The sequence below is a fragment of the Pteronotus mesoamericanus genome, unplaced genomic scaffold (assembly GCF_021234165.1).
Source record: "Pteronotus mesoamericanus isolate MK-2021 breed Mesoamerican mustached bat unplaced genomic scaffold, CSHL_Meso_final contig_105, whole genome shotgun sequence".
Taxonomy (NCBI): domain Eukaryota; kingdom Metazoa; phylum Chordata; class Mammalia; order Chiroptera; family Mormoopidae; genus Pteronotus; species Pteronotus mesoamericanus.
The window spans coordinates 15102005-15128150 of NW_026555006.1; the positions used below are offsets into that span (position 1 = coordinate 15102005).

Here is a 26146-nt window from a genome sequence, read left to right on the forward strand (position 1 = left end):
ATATTTTTCTTTTCAGCAGCATAGTCTCTAATAGAAACCTGGATATAATCTTAATATCCAGTAATGTGAAAATGGTTAAATAAATTACGGTGAAGATACAGCGGATGATATTCTGTCATTAACCATTATTAATGTTGAATAGCCATATAGTGAAGGGTTTATAATGTAAGCGTAGGTTAAACAAAGGATTTTGAATTATATTGATAGTTTTCTTCTTCACAGTAACTATTTTAAATGTGTATGTAAAAGTATCAGCATACAGAAGAATAATGAAGGAGATTTTAAATGTTTTATATATGCTTCTCTGGCATATATGATATATACAAACATGCAATATTTTTAAAAAAATATTATATTTTCAAAAAGTAAAATATTTTACAAGAAAAGTAATCTAATAATGCAGCAGATAATAGGAGTGTTTTCATTTTCATAGGGAGCACTGAAGATCCAATTGCCTTTAAAATACAAATAAACTAATTTCAATTTAGGCCATAATAGTAGAAAGAATACTGAACTTGGAGTTGAGGTCTTAATTTGAGTCCTTAATTTGTATCACATTATTACTTATCTGACCTTGGGTAAACCATTTGTTCTTTTTGGCCCTCATTTGCTAATCTGCAAAAGGGACTAGCAATTATATACCTTACGGGGATAAAAGAATTCGATGAGACTCTTATGTGAAAGTGCTTTGTAAAGCACTGAGAAGTGTTATGCACATCCTATTATTAATTCCATGCTTTCCACACTTCACTGTTTACACTATGGCTAACTAAAAGCTAAGTTACATAAAATATGCTAAAATATATGCTATATATGCTAAAAAAATAAAATAAATTGAAATCACCATTTTCTTTTTCCAGAAAATAAAATGCTCTGTAGTATCAAGTGTGTTTAGAATTGAAGCCAAGGAAGGCGCCTGCTGCTGCTGAAAATATTTGTTCTTTTAATGAGGTGCCTGATAACTCAGCATTTGACTGGGAGTTGGCAGAGAAGAAACAGGAACAATCCTCCTGGTACATTCTGGCAGGCCTCACACTGCGTGGCTGCTGCTTTAGCGAGGGCACCCTAGGATAGACACATTGATTAGCATTGTGGACTACAGTGTTCATTTCTTTAGAAGTTTCCTTTGATTTGCGGTCATGGTGTTCAGTAGACATCCTCGTGGAAAAGCTCCAATTCTGTGCTATGCAGTGCATAACTACTGCTATGAACAATAAATGTAGTGTCCATTCCTTCCTACTGCAAGCTCCGCTGGATTCATAACCTTACCAAAGGTTAATCATACTGCCAAACTGACTCATGCTAAGGTTGAATAGCTATTAATTTGGTGAGCTTAAGAGTTTTAAAGCTTAGCTTTCTCCAACTTAAACAACTAACCCATAAATTTAAAAAAATCCTATTTGCACCATTAAGAATATGAGGAATTTAGAATTGCTGGAAATGCAAATCTTTTAATAACTTGGGGAATTCTGTAATTTCAAACTTGATGAATTCATTTTCTTATTGTCTGGCAAAACTCGGCATCATTTTTGCTTGTTTTCCAAATTCAGCTTGAATTCTTCTACTTCAACGAAACTGAAAAATTTAAAGGTAATTCATTTGCCTTCTGTTGGTTTGCATTTTGATGGAAAGAGTATTTCTGTGTTTCTTCATATATGACTGCATGTGGCAATATATGTGTTTTGTTACATCAAGTTATATGTTTATTTTAATACAGTTAACATTTAAAATTTGAAGTTTAATCAGTGATAAATTAGACACCACAGCAAATGCAATTGTACTTGGTCTCAGTATTGCTTTTCTTCCTGTTGTAACTTGATTATCCAAACCAAATGAATCAATTAACAAGCTAGACATTGTGATAGTTTGAAATACACATGTTTTCAGTCTCAAATGGAGTTTCACTCTAGTTTTGGAAACAGAATAAGATCAATCAATTGAAGTATAATTGAAGACTGCTGTAATTAGAGTTGAGAGAGATGCAGAATCCCATGAGAGAGAAGGGGATTTGAAGAATTTGGATACATGGAGCATAATGGACAAGCAAAAGAAAGAAGTGGATACAAGCATCTTGAGGGGATATAGCATAGAATATCTGTGTATGTTTCACAAGTGAAGGCTAGTCTACATCTTCAACTGAGACACATACGCACACACAATCGCGCGTGCGCACGCACACACGCACACACACAATCGCACTCTGCAGATTTAACAACAACCAAGGGACTGTGATGCAGCAGCTTATGTGGTGGTTAGGAGCCTTGGCTCTGGAGTCAGACAGCTCGGATTTGTGTTCCAACCTTTATTAGTTCTGTGACCTGTGACAAGTCACCTGTAAAAATAAGGGCGATTACAATACTACTTGATGGAAATGTGAAAATAGAAAGAGATAAGTACTTAGAATAATAGTGTCTAGCATGTAGTTAGATATCAGTAAATGCTTATTATTGTCATTTGACACTATCTGTGAAAGATGTTTATAATTTTGTTACCTTTAATGTATTGCTAAAGACTTCCTGAGACTAGACCCTTTTATTTTTAATTAATTAATTCATTTAATTTTCAAGTTTTGAGCATCCACGTATACCATGTACTAAAGATGAAAATTTATCTAATGAATATCCAATCTTTTTACATTTTGAATAATCAATATTTGTTAAATTCAGGTAAATAATTAACAGCTGATGTAAGCATGTATTGTCTTAAAGATTAAGCATTCATTCTTCCTTGGTAGTTATGCTTATTACAGACCTTGTAAGGAGGTAGTATAATTCTACTTTTCTGGTGTATCATCTTCTGTGTGTCTGTTCCAGGAAAGGAACTATTCTATCATATTTGGTCAATGTCATTGTTACAAAACATGCCTTTCTTTTTTCAGTAACATGTGTGAATTACATAAGAAAATGCTGAATATATTTATTTCAATTCAATTAATCTTAGTTATTTCATTTGTTTGATATTTCAATATTTTAATGGGTTTAAGACTGGAATGCTTTTACACTTAATGAAAAATCATGGCTGAATTTCTAGTGTGAAATGCACTAATAGTAGTTGGCATTTGTGTAAATTCTTTTGATGTATTGCATGATTAATATTAAAAAGAACATATTTTTTCACTTGCCATTGTAGAAAAATGAAATGTGCCCTTTAGAGGTCAAACAGTGGCTCTAGGTGCCGCTAATAGAATTGGATACAGCCTCAGATGATCTGCGATGTCATCTGTGGTCTGATAATCTTCTGTGTAACTGTCTTTTTGCAAGTCAAGCAGCATTGTTAAATCTAATCTGTAAGTGTGTTGTTTTAAATTTTAATTCATCAATTTATTCTTTGACATGGAGAAACTTTTATATTAGTAATTCCCCAAATTTGACTTCATTGTCTTTTAAAATCCAGTGAATCCATAGAATCATAGAATTCCAGAGCTGAATAGAAGTTTTCTTCCAAAATCCCTTTATTTTACTGGTGAGGAAACTGAAGCTTGTGGAATTAATCTTACTTGCTGAAGACCATAGTAATTAAAACAAACTAGAACTAAGGTCTTCTGTTTGCAACTTTGTATAAATCAAAGACACTCATAATATTGATAGTATATAATTTAAGAGCATATGACTTAAACATTTTGACAGAGGCAACCATAAATGGGTTAAAATGGGTTACTATTTTTAGTTGAGTAACCTTGTTTAAATAGATTAGGATCTTGTTTTACTGTTAAAGGAAAGGACCAAACAAAACATCCCCCAAAGGCTTTTTATGTCTTATAATCTACTAGTAAGTCTGAAAACTCATGATGCCTCTGGCTCCCTAAGATCAGTATTTAAAAGAAAATTGTGGCTGTAGATATACACTCTGTTCACTTAAACTCTCCACTTAGAAACTAGTCTCCATCTGCCCCCGTCCTAGTCGCAGGCCACACGTCCGTCTACTGCTGTTTTCTCTTTGTGCTATGGATCTCAGCCCCTTGAAGTGCATCCATTATCTTTTTGCCTCCAATCTCTCCCTCTGTATCAGCTCTTTCCTATTAACAGACTTATTCAAGTCCACTCTTATTCAAAACAATGAAATCTTTTATTCGTTGTCTGTTGCTTTTTCTTCTCTAGATATATTTCATTGTCGCTTTTTCTAAAGAGCTAAATTTCATGATGATATTGCCAACCTAGGCTACTTTTATTTCGTTAGTTCAAATGTACCCCTCTGATAATGCTGTGGAGTGAAATGGTAGTTAGTAGAATAAGTAATATAGTGTTGTAAAGTAAATCATATTTCCTGCAACAAACAAAAATGATTAAAAACAACTCCTCTTAATAAATATAAAAAATTAGTAGCTTAGACTAGGAGTTAAGTATGACACAACAATAAAACATTGTATTTAAAATAGACACATGCAGGAGAGCTATTTTACTTAATAAGCTACTTAATACCATTACGAAAAAATAAGGAACATACTGGTTCCTTGTTTAAGTAGTTTAATTTGTTCAGTAAAATCCTGCTGATTAGTAAAAAGGCATTAAATGAAAAGAAATAGTTTCATGAATTTCCATGGAGAAAATGTGATTCATGACACCCTATCGCATGATACTTACACAATTTTCATATATTAAAATGTATGCATTGAAAACAAGCTTAGAAGTAGTTAATAATAGTTTGTACATAACATGTAAAAACCTTGTTGTACCCCTTCAAGGAGGAAGAGATGAATTAATGGTGGATGGTGGTTGTGGGAGGGGTGTGTGTGGGAGTCGTTCTTTGGAAGGAGTATTCTTTCTGCATAATTTTTTTCCCCACCAGTCTTTGACCTTTTGGAGGTTCATGGCTATCTTTCACTCAAACTGTTCTTGAACATAAAGCTGCAGTAAGCTCTTAAGATATTTTTGAAATTTATATTGAAATAAAAGTCTTTGAATTGCTAAACAATTTTTAAAAAGAAAAATAGAGTTAGAGGACTTACACTAACTGACTGGAAGATGGTTTGGTATAGGGAAGGCCACTAAAGGCCAATGAAATATACTAGAATCCAAAAATAGTTCATGCATATATGATCAAGTAATTTTTAAACTATATTGCCTAAGTAATTCAGTGAGGGTAAAGATAGTATTTTCAACTATTAGTGCTGGATGTTATAACATACACATGGAAAAAATAAATGGATTATAACTCCTGTCATATGTTTAAATAAAGTTAATATCTTCCTCTTAAAAACAAGTTTGCTTTCCCAACTTCTCTTTGATTGCTAATGATAGGAACAGGCTCAAACCCTGGAGCTATCTTTTCAAACTCCTCTCATGCTATTGTCTGTACTATACTGTACTACCATGCTATTGTCTGTACTATCAAATAGGATTTTATACCCAGGAAGTTCCTAAGTCATAACCCTCAAAGTCATCATCATCATCATCACCAAAATGCTGGGGCTCTCCTCATCTACCTCCGAATATGTCAAAGGAGGTGCCTAACTACTAATGCCATGATCTGGGGTTCAAAGAAAGTGCCAGTGCCACCATAGAGACTGAATTCAAGAAAGAACAAAACTACTACCAGTGAAACTAGAGATAGAATCCAAACAAACAAACCAATCATCCAACCTGACAATGCCTAATGCTGGTGGGAATTTGCAGCTCCTGGAATTCTCATATATTGCTGGTTGGCATATAAAATATTAAAATTGCTGTGGAAAACTGCTTGGCAGTTTTGTAAAAATTTAAACATACTCTTTGAGTGTATTCAGATATTTTACTTTTAGGTAATTCCTAAGAGAAATAAGCATACATGAACACACAAAACCTTGTACAAAGCATATTTAGCAGTTATATTCATAATGTCCCAAATGTTAACAATTTAATTGTCTATCAGTAGAGGAAAGGATAAACAAATTATGATACATTTATAAAATGAAAGTTGTCAGCAATATATTAAAAAAATGAACTGTGGATAGATGTGACAAAACAGATGTTAACTCAGTGACATTAACCTGAAAAGGAACTAGACACAAGAAGACATACTGTACAATTACATACATATGGAGTTCAAAAATACATGTAGTGATAGAATAGAATCTGAGGCACAGAAACAAGGAACAGACCAATAGCTGTATGAGGGGAGGGAGGAGGGCGGGACTGGCTGAAAGAAGTTGAAGGGATTAGACAAAGAACATACATGGATGGCCCATGGACATGAAAGATGGTTCAGGGATTGACTGTGGGAAAGGGGGTCTTGGTGGGGGAGGGGAAGGGGAAAAATTGGGATGGCTGTAATAGCATAAACAATAAAAAATTTAAATTCTTAAAAAAATTTATTGATTGATTTGAGAGAGAGAAACATTGACTTGTTGTTCCACTTATGAGGTATTAATTGCCTGATTCTTGCATATGCCGTGACCACAGATTGAACCCGCAACTTTGGTATATCAGGATGATACTCTAACCAGCTGAGCGACCCAGCCAGTTGTAGAAATTCTTATTAAAAATATTTTTTATTAGAGGCTTAATTTCCTTACAGGAATGTAGAAGGATTCCTTTCCCTCCCCTCCCCCCCACTTTTTGAAGCTATTAACTTTACTAAGATATCATTGTTAAGGGCCAGTTTTCTGGACTATCCTATGTCTTCATTCTTCAATGTTCTTTTATTTCTGGGAAATTATCTTAAATTATGCCTTTAGATATCTGCCTCTTAATATTAATGTCTTTTCCATTTTTTGGTTTCTTCCTCTAATTCTGTAAAGCTCTTATTCCTTTCTAATGTACTTTGCTTGCTTTCTGTAAGTTTATGCCCTAATGTTTCCAGCATTGTCATGTCTCATTTTTGCTGCTTTCAGTTTGGTCTTTATTTCTGTGTTGATTTTACTATGTGCTTTGACTTCTTCATTAAGCTCTGCCAATTCTGCTTTCATGTTTTATCTTCTTTTGTTATTTTATGATAGTAATCCATTTGACAGATATATATTATGTCTACTACCATGTATTAGGTACTATTGTCTCAATTGTATCTTTTATGATCTTATTTACAAAGTCATCTCTCTATCTTTCCTCCATATACATACATGTGTGCACACAGATACATGCACAAAAATTTAATAGCAGTGTGCTTGATTAACACTATCTGGTCTCCAAATAATGTTTTTAGTAGTGTTCTTTGTTTTTCATTTATTTACCCCTCCCTTTCTCCCATTCTCCCACCGTCTCTGTCTCCCTTCCTTCCTTCCTTTGACAGATCTTGTGTTCGTTCATTTTTGATTCTTATTCATCCGTGAGTGAAATCAGTTCTTCTAGGAGAGCTGTTTGTTGGAGATTTGTATGAGGGTGAGATCAAGACCTTGTTTCAGAGATAAAAGAAATTCTCCGTTTGTCATTGGGTTGGTTGCACTGTTGACTTATTTTAGACTTTATTTCTCCTCATCTAACCTAAATTAGCTCTGCAGCATTGTCTTTATTTTGAATCCCATATGGGACACACTCTAATCTTTTTATTACTTAAGGCATCTAAAGATGGTGGTTTTATCTTGTAGCCTCTCAAATCAAGTTTCTACCTCTAACACTTTCTGGAGCCTCTTCTTTTCAAAGCTGGCTAATGATCACCTAATTTCTTTTTTTAATAATCACTTTTGAATTCTTAGTTTGCTTGACATTTTTGTGTCATAAGACCCTGTTGATTAAACCTCCTACTTAAATCTTCTTATACCTTTGGTTTCTATGACTACTGTCTCTTTATTTTCTTCCTATTTTTTCATAAATCCTTTTGGTCTTATCATCCTCCTTTCAAGATTATACTTTCCTCAAATCACTTTCTTATTGCCACAAAACATATTTTCTGGGGTTCAGAGCTATATATTTTGATCCCCTGCTTACAATTCTGCAAAAACATCTCCCATTTCCATTACATATGAAATAAAGTTTGTATCACTTAGCATTACATCTCAGTGTCAACATGTTCTGTCTCTTATACATCTAATTGTGTTTTCCACTGCTATTCATCCTGCAGATACTATTCTTTAGAGCCATACAAACTAGATATAATTCACTAAACATAATGTTGAATGTCTGTGATGTTTCTTTCAACTGGATTACTTTTCCAATTATTTTTCTCTGATGAAATCCATTCATCCTTCAAAACCATGCTCTGGTGTTAATCTATGACCCTCTTATTCACACTAATCAATCCCTTCGATGTGTTTCTTCTCTACATAATGCATAATGCTCATTACTGCCCATTCAACATTGAGTGTCCTAGGCTGTGAGCTCTTTGGCAGGCAAACTGGCTGTCTTCTGTTGTTAGCAGTGCCTGTTCAATAGTAGATCTATGCTATTTATTTTCTTAGAGTCAATGAATGAATGTCTTATAACAGCCTTTAGTCCATCGCCTCATTTTCTGTCTAGCTTAAAAACACAACCAGATAATAATGAAGCAGAGCTCATTTGCTGATAAAAAATTGTGGACTCTGAAAGTAATTTTCTCTCTATCCAGTATTACTTAATTTATTAATGGTAATTGTTTTATTATCATCTAGGCAAAATATATATTTATATTTATTTTATATATATATTTTTCTACCTCACAGCCAGTATTCTTTAATCTGAATTGGCTATTATTAGGACAATACCTATTCGTAGTGACAATCTGTAAAGTCTTTTTGTGACTTAGATGATGTTATTTAGCTTTGTGGTAAAAGGGAGATATAAGAATTGCTTTTTTTTTCACTAATTACTGTTCTATACTGTATTCATGGTTGTATAGTAATTAATCAGTATTTGTTATTTGCTGTAATCATTCATGAATAGATTGTGGTCTAAAAGATTTGGGATTAATATCATTTCAGACATTACATTATTTCCTCATCTCATGATTTGTGCTTTCAGGATTTTTGTAGTGTTTACCTTGTCAGATTCATTTTGATCCCTTGCCCAGATCCCTGGAAACTCTCTTTCCCTAGGAAAGCAGTTGTTATGTTCTCTTGGTAATAAGAAAGTTCAGGCATAAATAGCTCCAAAGCAGAGTTATGTAAGGTCGTGTTATTTCTGTTGTGTTTTTTAAAAGGAAGGAGGTTAAAAGGGCATTTTTGTATTGAGGTGAAGAGATAAGACTTAACCGAAATGTTTTGCCGGGATTGTGATTAGCGTATCATTGAATGAGAACCTATTGCATACATAGAAGACCCTGCCAGGCACCACTCACTGTTTTATTTAGTTCTCACAATAACCCTGTGAGATAAAAGGCACTGTGCCTGTTTTAATTAATAAGAGCACAATCTCAGAGAGGTCAAGTAAATTGTTAATGTACCACAATTAGTGGTACATTAGTGGCACAATTAGTATGTGACAGAGCTGGAATCTCAACCTAGAATTTTCTGAATCCTCTTTGAGAGAACTTTCCTTTACATAACAACTGGCTTGCATTGAATATAGTTTACACCAGATAATCTGCAAATGTCTATGACTAATACCAGAAATATTACTGCTTCCTTCATCCTAAAAGCATGCAATGTTTTAACATTTTAAAAATATTGATCATATATAATTGCAGCCATATCAGAATATATACAACAAATAATTGTTTCTTGCCAATAGAAGCATAAAATTAGAAGGATCAAATGGCTTACTAAAGATTTTATAGTCACTGATTGGGTTCTTACTGGTAGCTAAAGATTAGTGAGAGGGGAAGTTTAAAGCAGACTAATAAGTAAGAAATAGAAAAACAAAGAAAAACAGTGGGAGTGGGAGTGGTAGAACTGTTTGAAAAGAAAAGCGAGTAAGATCAAGTACAGTTGTGGAGAGCAAGCATAATTAAAAAGTAGAATTCACTTAAAAGTAAAGTAAAATGTAAATATATAGATGAAAGTAACAAAGAAAGGACTTTAAAAGCGGAAGCCATTTCAAAGCAGTACAAAAAAGATAGAGTTACATACAGAACACAGAAAAAAAGAGAAAGTTTATAAGGCGAAGCCACTCTAAAAGAGTAAAGGGCAAAAGCAAGGAAGGGGGAGAGGAAATTAGTTTACAAAGAATGAGAAAAAAAGAATTGCATAAACAAGAAATGAGAATGAGAGTGAGAGCGAGACAGAGGGGAAAAGAAAAGGGAGGAAAGGGAAGAAAAAGATGGAGGAAGGGAGGGCATTTATTTATACCTAATTAAAAAAAAATGCCTAAGAACATGAGTAAATGAATTCATATACCCAATTGCTTGGTATTAAAGTCTTTTTTTAATGTGTTTTACGTGCTCTCTAATTTATAAATAAGCCTTGCAAAAAAACAAAACAAAACAAAGTAAAACCCTTTAATTTAGAGACAAGAAACAGTCACTGAAGTGGAACAAATAGGACCAAATCGGGTTCCTAAAGGTTTAGTTCTAGTCATGATACTTGTTAGGTGAATGACAAATCGACCTCTATACGACTCTTTATATAATCTGCAAAATGAGGAACTCAGATATGGCAAATGTTACAAAGATGGTACTTAAATAAATAAAGTTTGAAACACACTGCTCTATGGCACTTTATAGGGGGTATTATAAGCAGTATGATAGTGGTTTTCAAGCTTTTCTTTCTAAGTGGCAGCACCTCTTGTTAAATAAAATCTTTCACAGAGCCTCAGAATGTCAAAGAGATAAAAATTTATATTTTCTTTGGCTTCTAAGCCCATTTTTCCTCCAATACTTGTTCCTTCTGTTCTCTTACCCCTTATATATCCAGTATTTTAGGTGCTTGTCAAATTCATGTGTGAGTCCATTCTTAGTGTGAGGCCTAATTTTGCATCTTCAAAAAATAAGCAAAGAAATGATAGTTTCTGGCATGGATATTTCCATGTCACTGTGAATTCATGACCTTGTAGTAGGTTTGGAACAGACTGGCCGAAAATTGAGTGTCTGCTTCTAAACAGACAGTACTCATTGTCAGATTTAACATCTAATTAATTCACTTAAACCAGTAAATGTCATGGCATTAATTCATTTGAAGATCTGGGAAGATTCCTCACATCTTTGTGATCTTCATCATGGAGAGTCTGTAATTATGTAATATTACAGGGTTGGCCAAAAATTTGTTTAGTTTTTTCCATACACTAATAGTGCTTAGTTGTCTTTAGCTTCATTCAAAACAATTTTGTTAGATTGTATTGTGACAGCTGTCAAATCAGCACGCATTTAAGAAAAGAACTTATCAGAATTGGTGAATTTTTGTGCAGCCATTTTAATATTGAAGATGGAAGAAAATGTGTAACATTTTCAGTGTATTTATGTTTTATTATTTCAAGAAAGGTAAAAATGCAACCAAAACACACAAAAAAATTTGTTCAGTGTGTGGAGAAGATGCTGTGGCTGATCAAACATGTCAAAAGTGGTTGTGAAGTTTCTTGGTACTATTAACATTTTGACCAAATAATTCTTTGCTGTGGGCTGTCTTATGCATTGGAAGATGTTTAGCAGCACCCCTGGCCTCTACCCACTAGAAGCCAATAGCGGGAGACAGCTGACATACTCAAAATATCCAAATCAATAAAGTTATTGGTGAAAATGAACAATGTGTCTTTTATTTTACGGAAAAACTAAATGGACTTTTTGGCCAAGCCAATATTTATATTTTTGAGAAAGGAGCATGCAGAAATTTTGTGTGCTTGCTTGCTTGCTTGCTTAAAACAAAAATGAGCAGTTGTACTTTGTTATTTCAGTCTTCTTTTGAAGACAGGAAATAGTTTAAGTTGATGAATGTCTAAGGTCTTTGAGCCTAAGAAGAAAACTTCAACCAAAGTCTTATCTATCTCCCACATATCCCATGAAACGTATTTGAAAAGCACTATATTGGTGACACTTTTTAAAAGCCTAGGGACATAGCACTTATAAATGAATATCAAGGGTCTTTTGTATTAACTTAAAATAACTTTAAATATTGCATCAGAGACCTTATTTAGAAGAAGAAAGTACTTGTGAATTTTTGCTCAAGCATAAGAGGAAGTAGTGGCAAATTATTATATATGCCTTTTTTAGTTACGTTTTAAATCTACAGTTTTATACACATAGTCTGAGTTTCCAATTTAATGTCAATTTGTGTGAGATTACATAAAAGAGTAGCTTTTCAATAGGTCATACATGCTCTGTAAACAATAAAATCTTATCTCTTTTTTGTTTTATTAGTTTTATTTTAAAAAATCTGATTCCTTTCTTGTCTTGAAATCTCATTTTTTATTCCCAATTATCCTAGGTATTTTAGCTCTAATCCATCTTCAATGCTGCCTGTTCTTTGATAAATAATCCTTGTTGGCTGCTCCCAAGAGGCAATGGGGGATGACAGTTAATTGCATGAGCTCTGCAGGCACAGTGCCTGGGTGTGAATCCTGTCGCTGCCCTTTCCTAGATGAGTGAGCTTGGAGGTGTTACCCTTTCCATGCTTCAAAATTATCACCTCTAAAATGGAGATAAACACAGTTTTGAGGATTGCATGAGATCACACACACACACACACACACACACACACACACACACACACACACTGTAGAATAGTGCCTGCCACAAAGCAATTATATCCTTCTACAAGAGTAAGAATATATATCCTGTCCATATCGGTTATTTGTGAGCTGATATTTGCAGTTTATCAGGCATTCTGGTTCTATCTCTTTCCCCCTGCTATCTTCTGCCTTTGGATTATCATGTTTTTAATGCATCCAGGCAGGGCCATAGAGCATATCCATTCTATTCACATCTATATTATTATTCAAACATTTTCCAATAAATATTTATTGCTTGGCACAGGGAATAAGTAATTTAATAATATTCATTTTACTCTTCTGAGAGGTTCAAAACTATGCATCCTTAAAAATGAATATAGCATTATGATGAATACTGTGGATAAGAAAAAGTAATGGTGTGATAAGACCTTGTGACAAATGGGGGAAGTCAGTAAAGGCTTTTCCGAAGAAGTGACATGTAAACTGAAGGCTGAGGAATGATTTAGCTAGCCAAAAGGGAAAAAATATTACAGTGCAAGAAAAGTCCCGAGGCAAGAAGGCTGTGGGATAAATCCTAAGTGCAGTTTGGTGAAAGATAAATAAATTAAAGCAAACAGTGATGTGGGATAAGGTAGGGAAGCAGGTGGAAGCCAACATAGGAAGTTGAGGCTGAAATGTATGCAAGGACCAGATCTGCAGGGACCTACATGTCAGATTAGAGTTGGGGATTATCCCAAATGTAACAGGAAGCCATGAAGAATGAAAAGTAGGGAAGTAATATAAGGAATTTAGTACTTTTTTAAAAAGGTCATTCTGGGAAATAGATAGGAGGGAGCAGAAAGGCTTTATCCTTTGTTCCTTGGCTATGGTACCCATAAAATGGCTGGAACCTCCTCTGTGAAGCTCTGTCGTTCTCATCCATAGAGACGGCCTTCCCTCATCCAGTCACCAAATGAACTCATTGTCTATTCTTGTCATAACACTTATCACGCAGCGCTGTGAGCCTGACACATGCCAAGGGCACATTAAGTATTGTGGAATGAATAATCATTGATTCATCTCGATGAACATTAGACAGTGGGCTTTCTAAGGTCAAGAATTATGTTATATTCATCTTGTATTACCCATCACATTCCCTGTCACACAGTGGCTTCTCAATGGTTTTTGTTGCTATTGTTGAGGAACCAAAGGAAGAAGTGGTCAATATCCATAATGGATGGAAATGGGGATTTTGGAATATGGATGCAATTTTTTAATGATATTTATCGGGGTGACATTAGTTAATAAGATTATATAGGACCAAGTGTACCTTTCTATGATACCAGTTCTATCTATTGCATTGTGTGCCCACCACTCAGACTCAAATCATCTTTTGTTACCATATATTTGCCCCCCTTTGGCCTTTATACTACCCTCCCTTTACTACCCCCTTCCCTCTGGTAACCACCATACTGTTGCCTATAGTTTTTGTTTATTTTCTTGTTTGTACATTCATTACTTTTAGTTTTATGTCCCACATATGAGTGAAATCATATGGCTCTTAACTTTTTCTCTGACTTATTCTGCATAACATGATATTCTCAGTCAGTCCATGTTGACCAAATGGCAGTATTTCATCTACCTATGTTCGCTGCAGCGTTATTCATGGCAGCCAAGACATGGGAACAACTGAAGTGTCCTTTGATAGATGATTGGATAAAGGAGATGTGCTACATATATACAATGGGATACCATGCAGCCATAAGAAAAGGTGAAATAATTTTTATACTCTCATTGAAAGCTAGCAATGTTAATTGAAATCCTAGAACACCTGTAACAGGTTTGTGAACATTACTAACAGCTCTCAGGGTGGAATTAGAATATCCCAATTTGAGCATGAGCAGGTACCCATAAAATACTTAAGTAAATTAAATACTCTTTGGCCATACTGACTCTTTATGTTTGTTTGTAGACCTTCTGTGGCTCATTCTAAGAGATAGTGAAAATTCCCTAATACTTTCTAAATCTGTGAACACATCACCTTTTTTGTACAATGATAACTCAAAGATGGAAACCCTCAGAAGTTGAAAGAGCTTATAATATCAAATTGTTCATTGATTTGAACATAAGGCTCGAATATGCCATTGAATATAGGGTTTCTTTGTCCTTTCCCAATGCTTATGATGGAGGCAAGTATGGTTGGAACATAAAATTGCCACCTTATGTCATTTTAAACTATAAGGGATTAATCAGTAGTACCAGTAACATTTTTAAAGTATTTTATTTATTTTTAGGGAGAGGGGGAGGCAGGGAGAAAGAGAGAGAAACATTGATGTGTGAGAACAATGATCGGTTTCCTCTCATAGGCACACTCTGACCAGGCACCTGGTGTGTAACCCAAGCATGTGCCGTGAACGGAAATTGAACCAGCAACCTTTCACTTTGCAGAATGATGCTCAACCTACTGAGCCACACTGGTCAGGGCACCAGTAACATTTTTAATAGTAGAAATAATAACTCATTTCTTTAAAACTTTCTGATTTAGACAGTTTTTCCCAGAGAGAAACTCACTAATAAAGTCATTAAGGCATTATTTATTCAAGTAGAAACATGGGAATAGTTTGTCACTTTTTATCCTGTGTCAGAAATTAACATTCATCCAAACAATTTGTATATTAAAAATTGATTTTCTTGTCAATATATAAATTGATTTTAAGTTTGTACCATATTAGTAACTTAGAAAGAACACATTTTATAGTAAAAATTGGTTTTAAGTGGTTGCTCAGGAGGCATGCTTTACTCAGAGCAGCCTTTAGCTCAGCTACTTTGCAGTCTGATGACTATTAAAAGAATGCCATTATCTCTTTCTTACTATCATTCTCTCAGGCTGTTGGCAGTGATGTCTGTCTCTTGGTTCTTTGGTTCAGCAAAGAAAGAATTCAGAGCCAACATCTAGCACAAGAGGAAGTTTATTTAATATGCAAAGTGAAAGTACACTCGAAGAGAAGATTTGAGTGGGCTACATAGAGAGTTGTTTTGGCTTTTTATAAAGAAAATCACAGAGGCAGAAGCGAGCCAGCTGGGCTGCATGGACTCAGGAACAAGTTACTGAGGCAAAAGAAGGGCCTTTGGAGACAGCTTAGGGGGCTATACTGGGATGTGCTGCCACTGCCTGTTGCTCCCCTGGTTACAAATCTTGTGGGGACCCTTAAAGCAAAGAGACACACCCAAAGAAAGAAGATGTGGTATTCTCCAGAGAAAGAGCACATGCTCATGCTGGATCCTTTGTCTTAAGGGTTTTCATCTGTTTTCTATAAGCAGGAATTTTAGGAAAGGTCTTAGAGGAGAATCTCAATAGAATATTCATAAGCTTTCCAGGTATGTCCTTTAATATGCTGATTCATCAAAATGAGAGTATGAGGTCAGGATTGTGGTCTCTACTGATTGGTCAGCACTAGGGTAGGGGTCATCGACCATTGTAGCTCATCCTGATGCCAGCCATGGTGTGGCTTTGTCTGGTTTTGCTGCTTCTCTGGGCCTGGAGCTGAAACACAACTGAGGCTTAGGTGTTACCTGTAGTTTGCCCAAAACTCTGTTTCTGTGGCCAAGAGACTCCAGGCTTTGGTCCTAAGATTATTTGATGCTGACTAGAACCTCATTGTTCTGAAAGTAACACTTAAGGTAGTGGTTGTGTGAGGGAGAAGAGGGCAGGTGATTTGGGGTGCTGCATGAGGCCAGTTTCAATTAGCTACCTGTCTCAGTTTTCCCAGTACACTTGCCAAGGTATTTTCTTAGCTTTTTACTATCCTGCCTCAAGGCTAGGCTAATAGTTTAAGTTTATATTAATTCTTAATACTTTTCAATTTTTATCTCTAAAGTCTTGATGCTTATTGCCTAATTGAACAAACTAATCTTTCTCTCCCAGAAATGCTTACATCTAAATGCTGGGTGCTTGTAATCTTAAGAAATTTTACACAGAAAATGTCTTTTCACATTACATACAAATTTTTTCCTTTGAATTTATTTGCTCTCCATTATTTGTATCCTACTACAACAATTTTTAGAGGAAACACATTTTTTTAGAGGAAGCACATTAACCTCTTGTTTATCTCCCCAACATTGAACCCAAAAGCAGCTATAATTGAGTTCAGTAATCCCGAGTTTTTGAAATCCTGAGTTTTTGAAAGTGTCATGAGACCAGTAGATACAAACTCATGGGAGGAATTTTATATTCCATATATCAAATTCTGGACATGCTTACACATGCGTTGAGTTTAGAGAGTTGGTTTCTGCCATTTTTGTCTACTTCTGTTAGTTTCCTAGAATTTCACTGGACTCATAAAGTTTATGGATAATTATAATCCAACACCTTGACACTGAGGACACCAGAAGCACAGAGGTAGGAGCTTAGCTGTAGCCAGGCAGTTGTGTGGCTGGAAATGGGGATAGCAATTCAGATTCCACTTTGTCCAACATTTTTCCCTATTCATACTACATGAGACGCTAGCCCAAACTGGAAGACCCTCCTTTACTTCCACTAGACTTTATGCTAATTAGTTTATAAAATAAAAGACCCACTGGCCTAGTTTACAGGTTCTTAGAAATTTGTACTTTATGAATTAATAAAATTTCCAGAGAATGAGTAGGCTGACATGAAGTTGTCAGTGTTTAATTTCTCAGTGGAGGCCATTAAGAAACAAAAGAAAGGAATGCTCATGTCCCATTGCATTATCATCATTTTATAAATGAACATTTTAACATCTGAAAAGTTGTTGAATAGGACATTCTTGTTAAGCAAGAAATGGGGATGGTAACCCAAAACAGAGAACTAAAAGCCATAAACATATCTGATGTTCTCTAAGGAAAGCATTACAGTGGAACCTTGGTTCTCAAACTTAATTTGTTCTGGAAAACTGTTTGAGAAGCGATTTATTAAAAAACTGAGTCTCCTTTGATTGTCACCTAGGAGGCATGTGACTGATCATACAGGTATCATCATGAAAAGGTTGTTGGCTCAAGAATTGAGACCCAAAGTTTTGTTAGACAGCTGAGACATTTTTTCCATGGACAACTTGGTTGAGAACTGAACTGTGTGAGAACCAAGACTTTGTAGAACTATGGTTTGACTGTATAAAAAAGTGCTCAGGTAACTCCCTCTGAGAGGATGCCAGATTGGTTCAGTTACCACTCATCACCCAAGCAGCCTCCCAGTGCTCATATAAACTGACTCCAGGTGGGGGAATAGAATGGGAAGAAGTTGTAAGGAAGGGAATTATTGGCCTACTAAAGATGTAGAACCACTTCTAGAAATGGGGTTTGTCTTCAATAAAAGGAAGATTAGCTTCTGTATCCCTTAGGTTCTGGATAGGAAAAAAAAAGGGATTTAATACAAGAAACTGATTACACAAGTATTGAATGATGAAAGTGAAAAGGGGCCAGCCAGGTAACCCAAAAATTAGTGAAGCAGCTACTGTTTCTAATGCTTAGGGGAGAAAGGGGATGATGGTGTTATGAGGGTCTAGGAATGAAGGATCACCATCGGTAGGAGCCGAAATCACCAAGAGATCACCGTGAAGCTAGTGAGCAGACATCTGATGGGGATATTGTGTAGCTGGTTCTGGGTCTGTCAGGAGGGAGTGCCCAATTTGTCTATATTCCTGAAAGTAGGAAGAGAGTCCCTTTTCTGCAATTCTCTTCTTCCAGTTTCCTACTAGTGATTCCCATTGGCAGTACCTGGGAAGAGAATCTGTGAAATGTAGTTTGCAATGCCCCAGGATCACAGAGCAGAGCTTAGAGTGGTTGGGTTGGGTCTGAAAGACTTTGATAAAAAACTGACACAGTATCTTATTTCTCCACTAGTCACTTATGCCGAAGACTTTATGATATTCTCTTTGTGCCTTTTTGAGCAAGAGAGAAAGAGAAATGGAGTATGATAGCTGGGTGGAGAGAGGAATGGAGTGAGATAGCAGGGTAGGAAGAAGAGAAAGCACCAAAAGAGCCTACACTTTCAACCACTTGGTGTGACAAAGATGCTTGCGCTTATTCTAGATCAAGTTCATTGGGGCTTGAGCCATTTTGTCATTACTTCAATCAAGAGAGTAAACCATTGCTCAAGGGGACCCTATCAGCAAAATTTCAATATATACCAGTGAGGATGGGAGCTGAGGAGACTAGAAAAGTTATTTTTTCCCCAATAGGAATGCTCCTACTCATCCCTAGGAAGAGAGCCAGCATTTAAACACTTGTCTTAGAGAGGTCAACAGTATACAGTCTCTTTTTGCTGGAGAAGAAGTGGCACTCAAGAGAACTGTAATTAAATGCCCCATTAAGTAAGAAGGTTTTTGCTTCTTTTAATTAACTCTTCCATTCTGCTTCAATGTGGAAAGAGTTAGAACCTGAAAAGGAAAGGAGGAAGGAAGAAGGAAAAGTAGACCATTTCCCCTTCTCATGCCAAATTCTACACACTAACCACTGAGTAGCACCACACAGCCTGGCTACTGAACCTAGAGAAAAAGGACATGTGATTTAAAGCACTTATAAATTGGTTCCATTGATCTATGTATTTCTTCTTATGCCAGTACCAGACTGCTTTGATTACAGTGGCCTTATAATATAGTTTGATGTCAAGTATTGTGATCCCTCCTATTTTCTTCTTTCTCAAGGTTGCTGAGGATATTTGGGGTCATTTTTGGTTCCATATAAATTTTTGAAATATTTCTTCTAGATCTATGAAATATACCTTTGGCACTTTAATAGGGATTGCATTGAATCTATAGATTGTTTTGGGTAGTATGGACATTTTAATGATGTTAATTGTTCCAGCCCATGAACATATTATATGCTTCAATTATTTGTACTTTCCTTAATTTCTTTCTTCAGTCTTCTGTAGTTTTCCTAGTACAGGTCTTTTACCTCCTTGTTTAAGTTTATCCGTACGTACTTTATTTTTCTTGCTGCTATATTAAATGGGATATTTTTCCTCATTCATATTTCCGATATTTCATTGTTGGTGTACAAAAATGCCTTTGATTTCTGAATATTGGTTTTGTATCCCACTATTTTGCCAAATAGATCAATGGAACAGAACAGAGAGCCCAGAAATAAACCTATGTTTCTATGGTCAATTAATATTTGACAAAGGGGCAGAAGCATAAAATGGAGTAAAAGTAGGCTTTTCAGTAAATGGTGTTGGGAGAGCTGGAATGGTAGGTGCAAAAAAAATGAAACTAGACCACCACCTTACACCATACACCAGAATAAATTCAAGATGGACAGAAGACATAAATATAAGCTGTGACACCATAAAAATCATAGAGGAACACACAGCAAGTAAAGCTTCAAATATCCCACACAGCAGTATTTTAACCAATATGTCCCCTAGATCAATGGACATAAAGGATGATACCTCAGACAAGGGGTAGACCTCCAAAATATATAAAGAACTCACATGACTCACCACTGGGAAGACCAAAAACCCAAATAAAAAACAGACAAAGAACCTGAACAGATACTTCTCCAAGGAGGACATACAAAGGGCCAGAGACCTATGAAAGGATGCTCAACATCACTAGCCATTAGAGAGATGCAAATTAAAAACACACTGAGATACTGCCTCACACCAGTCAGAATGGCCATCATAAACAAATCAACAAACAACAAGCGCTTGCGAGGATCTGGAGAAAAGGGAACCCTAGTGCTCTGTTGGTGGGAATGCAGACTGGTGCAGCCACTGTGGAAAACAGTATGGAATTTCCTCAAAAAACTAAAAATGGAACTGACATTTGATCCAGTGATTCCACTGCTGAGATTATACCCTAAGAATCCTGAAATACCAATTCAAAAGAACCTATGCACCCCAGTGTTCATAGCAGTGTTACTTACAATAGCCAAGTGCTGGAAACGGCCTAAGTGCCCATCAGTAAATGAGCTGATCAAAAAACTGTGGTACATTTACACACTGGACTACATTCAGAAGAAAGAAAGGAGCGCTTACCTTTTGAAACAGCATGGAGAGAACTGGAGAGTATTGTGCTAAGTAAAATAAGCCAGGCAGTGAAAGACAAATACCATATGATCTCACCTATAAGAGGAACCTAATGAGCAAAACACAGGAGCAAAATAGAAACAGAGGCATGGAAACAAGGAACAGACTGACAGTGACCAGAGGAGCCTGGGGAGGAGGAAAAGTTTGGAAAGAAGGGGAAGGGTCTAGTCAAGGAACATGTATGAATGATCCAATGGACATGGACAACAGGGTGGGGACTGATCGTGGGAGCAGGGGTGGGGGAGTGGGCGGGGCAGTGGAGAGCAACGGGGGAAAAATTGGGACAACTGTAATAGAACACCAATAAAATTTTTTAAAAAAAATAAAGCAGCTATAAATTGGAGTTACAGACTCAATGTGAAGTATTGTGAAGGAAGATGAAATAGATTTTCAGATCGAAAGCACTTATTGGAGAAAAATGAAAGCTAGTACATATCTGTGCCCTACTGAGTTCAGAGTGTTCAATAAATCAATTACACAAACACACACACAAAAGAAAATGAAACTTTTCTGAATATCAGCTTAAAATAAAAGGCAATCTTTAAATCGGAAAAAACCAGTTTTCTTAAAACTTTAAAATGTTACTCTTATTTTCCTTATTTCTTCAAGGTTTGGCCTAGCATGTGCCCATGATGTAGTATTTTAAAAATGATTATCATAATTTATTGAAATTTCTATCAGCCAGAGATTACTAGAATTGATAACATTAGCTTGTTGAAAGAGGAATTCACATGATTGCTAGAGCGGCCAGTGTCCTTCCCCTTAGTTTATTTTTACTTCTCTGTGGAGAAGGGAGAAATAAAAAAGGCAAAATTTTATGAGGAACACTATACTCTTTGAATGTAACCGAATGTTATAAAGAATAATGTAACTTTAAAAACATCTTTAATGTGGAGAAATGTAAAACCACAGGAAAACTATTACAGTATGTCAGGAATGGAATTTATAGTCATCATATTTATTCATCAGCTTAGAATATCTTAGAAATAATTTGTTTTAATGAAGCATATGGAGTTTTATTTATTGAGAAGCAAATTTTGCTAATAGAAGAATAATCTCAAATTAAGAGAACCTGACCACTTCTTTCATCTACATTTGCCTAAAATTTGAGGTATTTAAAAACTTTAATATCTTTTAAAAATTACTCTCGTTTGTCCTTGCCTGACTGAAAGAGCATGTTTCCAGAAAACGGATCCATTTAACTTATATCTGTGACAACAGAAAATGAAATACAAATCATGTAATTCATTTCTACCTTGAATATATGTGAATAAAATTGACTTAGCTGTGCAGTGATAAGTTAAGAGGCTTGGCTTTAGATCCGGCAAAGTGTGTGACTTTGGGAATATTTCATTACTGTTCCAAGACTTGATTTTTTCACCTGTTATGATTTTTGTGCCCACCTTATTTGGTTGGATGGGTTTTATGACACATATTTGGAATCATGTATGTATAGTACTTAAACTGGCATAAGATACATTCCCAACCTACATTAGCCTAAACAAAAGATAAGTGACACTAAAAATCAGCAATGATATGGCATAAACAACTCCTGTTCTTCCATATTATACATAGCATAAAATAATATAACATATAATAAATTATATTTTATGCTATTATATAATAATATAATAGCATAATATACTAATAAATATATAAAACCATTTCTCAGAACTCCCAAACAGAATCATCATTGTCACCAAAGAGTGATGCTATAAAGCTCTTTCTGCCCCATAAAAACAACTTGATATAATGCCTGCTGACCTTCTTTTCTAAAAGCCATAAAACCACTCTAGAACTCCAACTAAATTTCACTCATTCATTCTTTTAACAATTATTTATTGAAATTTCTATCAGCCAGAGATTACTAGAATTGATAATGTTAGCCTGCTCTTTGTCAGTCACTGTACTAGGCATGAGGGAAGATATTTAAAAATTGCTTCTGGCTTTGTAAAGTTTTTGGAACAAATCTGTTACCAATCAGGGCCTAGCAGGAAACAGATTGCACTTCCAAAAGAGGATAAAACAAAGATTGATGGGGGCACTATTTTGCAAGAGGTATGGGCAAGGCTGAGGATAAGCAGGAAGGGATGACGAGGCACCATAAGGCTAGCAACAGTGGAAAGAGCTACCAGCCCTACCTCTGAAGGGTCAAGTGCAGACATTAGATATTGGAACCCAGGGAAACTTGTGACCTTGGAAGAGGGCTGCCTGCAGGGCTGTGACTTAGAGTAGAGGACTTTACCCACTGCCACACCATGGCCCGCAGAAAGGGACTCCGCTTTCCTCCTGCCTTCTAATCTGTTGTCTTTGTTTCCCTCTGGCTGAACACAGCCAGCAGCCAGAGGGCTGGAGAGCCATGGGTACAGCCCTTGGACCAGCCTCCCAGGGCACAGACAGGATAGTGAAGGTAGAGGTGCAGATCTCGAGGGGCAAACTGGAATATCCACAAAGTAATCTCTCCTTCTCTTTCTTTTTCTGCTTATATAACAGATACTAGATTTTACTTCAGAATATAGAATAATATATTTTTAAATGTAGAACATTTGTAAAATTGCCTTGCTACTTGAGATCCTGCTTTTCCTAGCCAGGGCATGCTCCCAGTTGAAGGCACATGAATGTGCCCAATAAGCTCTCACATGCAAAGTGTCATAAAACTTAAATTTATTTCCACGGTTAAGATCTCACAAAAATACTGTGGTTTGCCAAAAGACCTCCTGATGTTACCCTGGAACATTGTATCTTTCTGCCTGTCATAAATTTCCTTAGCTTGGGAGCGTCCTGCATGTGGCACACCCTTAGTCTATTAAATATCTTTCCACAGTTTTACACACCATATTATTCTCCATTATCTCCACTAAACAAATTCTACTTATTATTTAAGGCTATCTTTTCTCTTTTTTATTGAATTTATTGGGGTGACATTGGTTAATAAAATTATATTGGTTTTAGGTATACAATTCTATAATATGTCATCTGTATATTGTATTGTGTGTTCGTCTTCTAAAGACTGACTGCAACTCTGTGATAAAGTATCTGTTACTTGTCTACTTTTGTTAGGTTTCAAGCAGGCCTTGAGTAAAAGCCCTGAAATTCTGCCTACTCTTGTTAGAACAGTTTTTGAAAAGCTCAGTAATTATAAACATGTTGTATGCTGAGGAAATTCTTTTCCTTGGCCTATGGAAGCAAACCCCTGAAAAGCCTGTAAGATTCTCTCCATTAAACACTTAAAAGGCAAAGTTTCTCCCTTCCCCCACTCTCTTATCTACTCTCAGTTTTGCTGCCAACTCCTGCATAATATAGTCAAATTATGTGGTAGAAATTCAACCCTGGTTTCCTGGGTGATGGTACAATGCCACTACTTAGTATTCCTAGTCACATAGCTACCATTTCATTACGCTCCTAATCTATATATATCTTCATGTTCCAGAAGCAGACTTTTCAAATCAGGCATGTGTTAAGAGTTTAAACATACAGAGTGAGAAAACAGGAGCTTCTTGAGCACAGCAACAATGCAGGACATTTCTATACCAAGAACTTGAGAAACCACCATATGGATGGATGCTTCTGGGTTTCGATGATTGTATAGTATATCATTTCCAGTTCAGTTCTGCAAACTCAGAATTCTTCATATTCTTTTGCAAACTATCAAATGCCTAAATTTTCAATTTGGGCCTGTTTTAATAGCATGAGTTTTCATAGACCAGTGACTAGTTTTCCTTTTGAGCTTCCACAACGAGGATGTACCCTTCAATTTTGATAATGTTATACAGGTTGTTTCTGAAGTGACTTCCAGTGGTCTACACAAAACAAATGCCATGAGCTGTAGTGTCTTTACCTACAGTACCAAGGTCTGTGTGACTTAAATCAGAGGCTTCTAGCTTTTTCTAACTACTGGTTGCTAAAATTCTCTGTGATGAATACTTACCTAAATATGTATTCATGTGTGAGGTTTAAACTAACAGTAAAATTGAAGCTAAGAATTTTTTATTATGTATGTTTTTTTGCATTGCTTTAGTTTTCTTTCTTTTCCTTTTTTTTTTTTTTTGATAATAGTATCAAGTGGTCATATTTCTTAAGTTCTAGACCTGCCATGTTTTAGTTGTTACCTTGGCCAAATTATTTTTCTGATCCTTTGTTCTCTCATTAGGAAAAAAAAACACATGAAAATAATCTCACAGACTATTAAGGGAATCAAATGAAATGTTTTATGAGGTAGCACTTTTTAAGTATAAAACTCTTTACAAATACATATCATATCTATATTTTTAATGACAGTTGATTATTTGGGAACCCAATGGTTATAACTATTTTCTCCTCCCAAATAGCTTTGCATTTATTTCTGGGATGTTTATATTTTGTGAACTTCTTTTCTCACATGTCAGATTGAACTGGCATAGAAAATTATGATATTTACATACACATATACATTGTATATATTCAAATGTTAATTTGGGGAATACAAATTTGTATTTCAGCGTACCAAACTGTTCATTTTGTATGTCTTTTTTTTTCCTTTGTAGGTCTTAAAAAGTGTCAGCAAAGCTGCACTGAATAACAGGCACACTAAGGGGACATATTTTTCATCTCTATAATGAAGAAAAGCAGGAGTGTGATGACAGTGACAGCAGATGATGTAAGTTCCAAAAGGCAGAGATTCCACCCACTCTTTCTCTGCTCAGTGAAGTCCCTCCATAATCCTATTCACAGGACAGGCAAGGTTAACACCACTATTTTGTCACTAGGTGTTTCTGTGACCCAGATATTGCCAGCACCTGGACCCGCATTCTGCGAGGTAGCACAAACGCTGCCCTCTCTGCACCTGGGAGACGGGCTCGGTTTGAGCTTTATGGTTTTCATTCTAAACCACCAATCTCTGGCGCACGCACTCATCCTAACTCTTAGAAACTCCTCTTTCCACACTGTCTGCATTATTAGTTCCCTGGTGACTTGTTTTCATACTTTCATCCACATACAACTAAACTTTGAAAGTCACCTCCTATGTTTGGGTCTTGGACGGCTTCTCATAAGAAGTTCGTGATGTAACATCTTCTAGGTCTTGGCTACTCAAATGTGGTCCTTAGAGCAGCATCATTAGCATTACCTGGGTGCTTATTAGAAATGCAGAGTGTCAGCCACACCTGATCAGGCTGTACGTTAACAGGAGCCTAGCATGACTAGGTGTGTACGCTCTGTTTGAGAAGCCCTGCTTGCAGGTCATCTGAAGAAGTCTGTTAACTCATCATCTTCAGAGCCTTGAATCTGGACAGCTAGGATTAAGTGTCTCCTTTGCTTCCCATTGATTAGTCCTTCATTATTGTGTCTTTAATTGTCCAGTCTCTACTCAGTGTATGTTTGTAATTGAGCTAAAAATTATATGCCACTAATCAGATTTGCAGAAGGAAGGGAAGGGTGGAGAAAAACAAAGTAATTTTGTTTGTTCTCTGTAATAGTTGATTTTTTTTTTTTTGTTAAGCTCCTCTTCCACAGATTTGGGAGGGGCTGAGAGGAGCTTGAACTTGCAAGTTGATATAAAATGGTGTCTTTTGGGTAAAGGTCCATCCTTTCAGGATTTCTCCCAGTTTTTACTCTTTTCCTTTAATCATGAGTCATTGGGTAAGGAGGCAAACTTTACATTAGTTAACATTATAGTAACAGATGTGTGGTATTGTCCTTGTCCTATGTTATCCTTTTCCACTGG

The 26146-nt window shown here is 35.8% G+C and overlaps 1 protein-coding gene across 1 annotated transcript in view; it reads left to right on the forward strand.

The window, feature by feature from the left end:
• Positions 1-26146, forward strand: part of PDE4B (phosphodiesterase 4B) — a 515450-nt gene that overhangs the window by 66850 nt on the left and 422454 nt on the right. Inside the window, exon 2 of the mRNA XM_054574329.1 lies at positions 24969-25081. Coding sequence (XP_054430304.1) covers positions 25040-25081 — 42 coding nt within the window. The 5' untranslated portion in view covers positions 24969-25039. The remainder of the gene's footprint in view (positions 1-24968; positions 25082-26146) is intronic.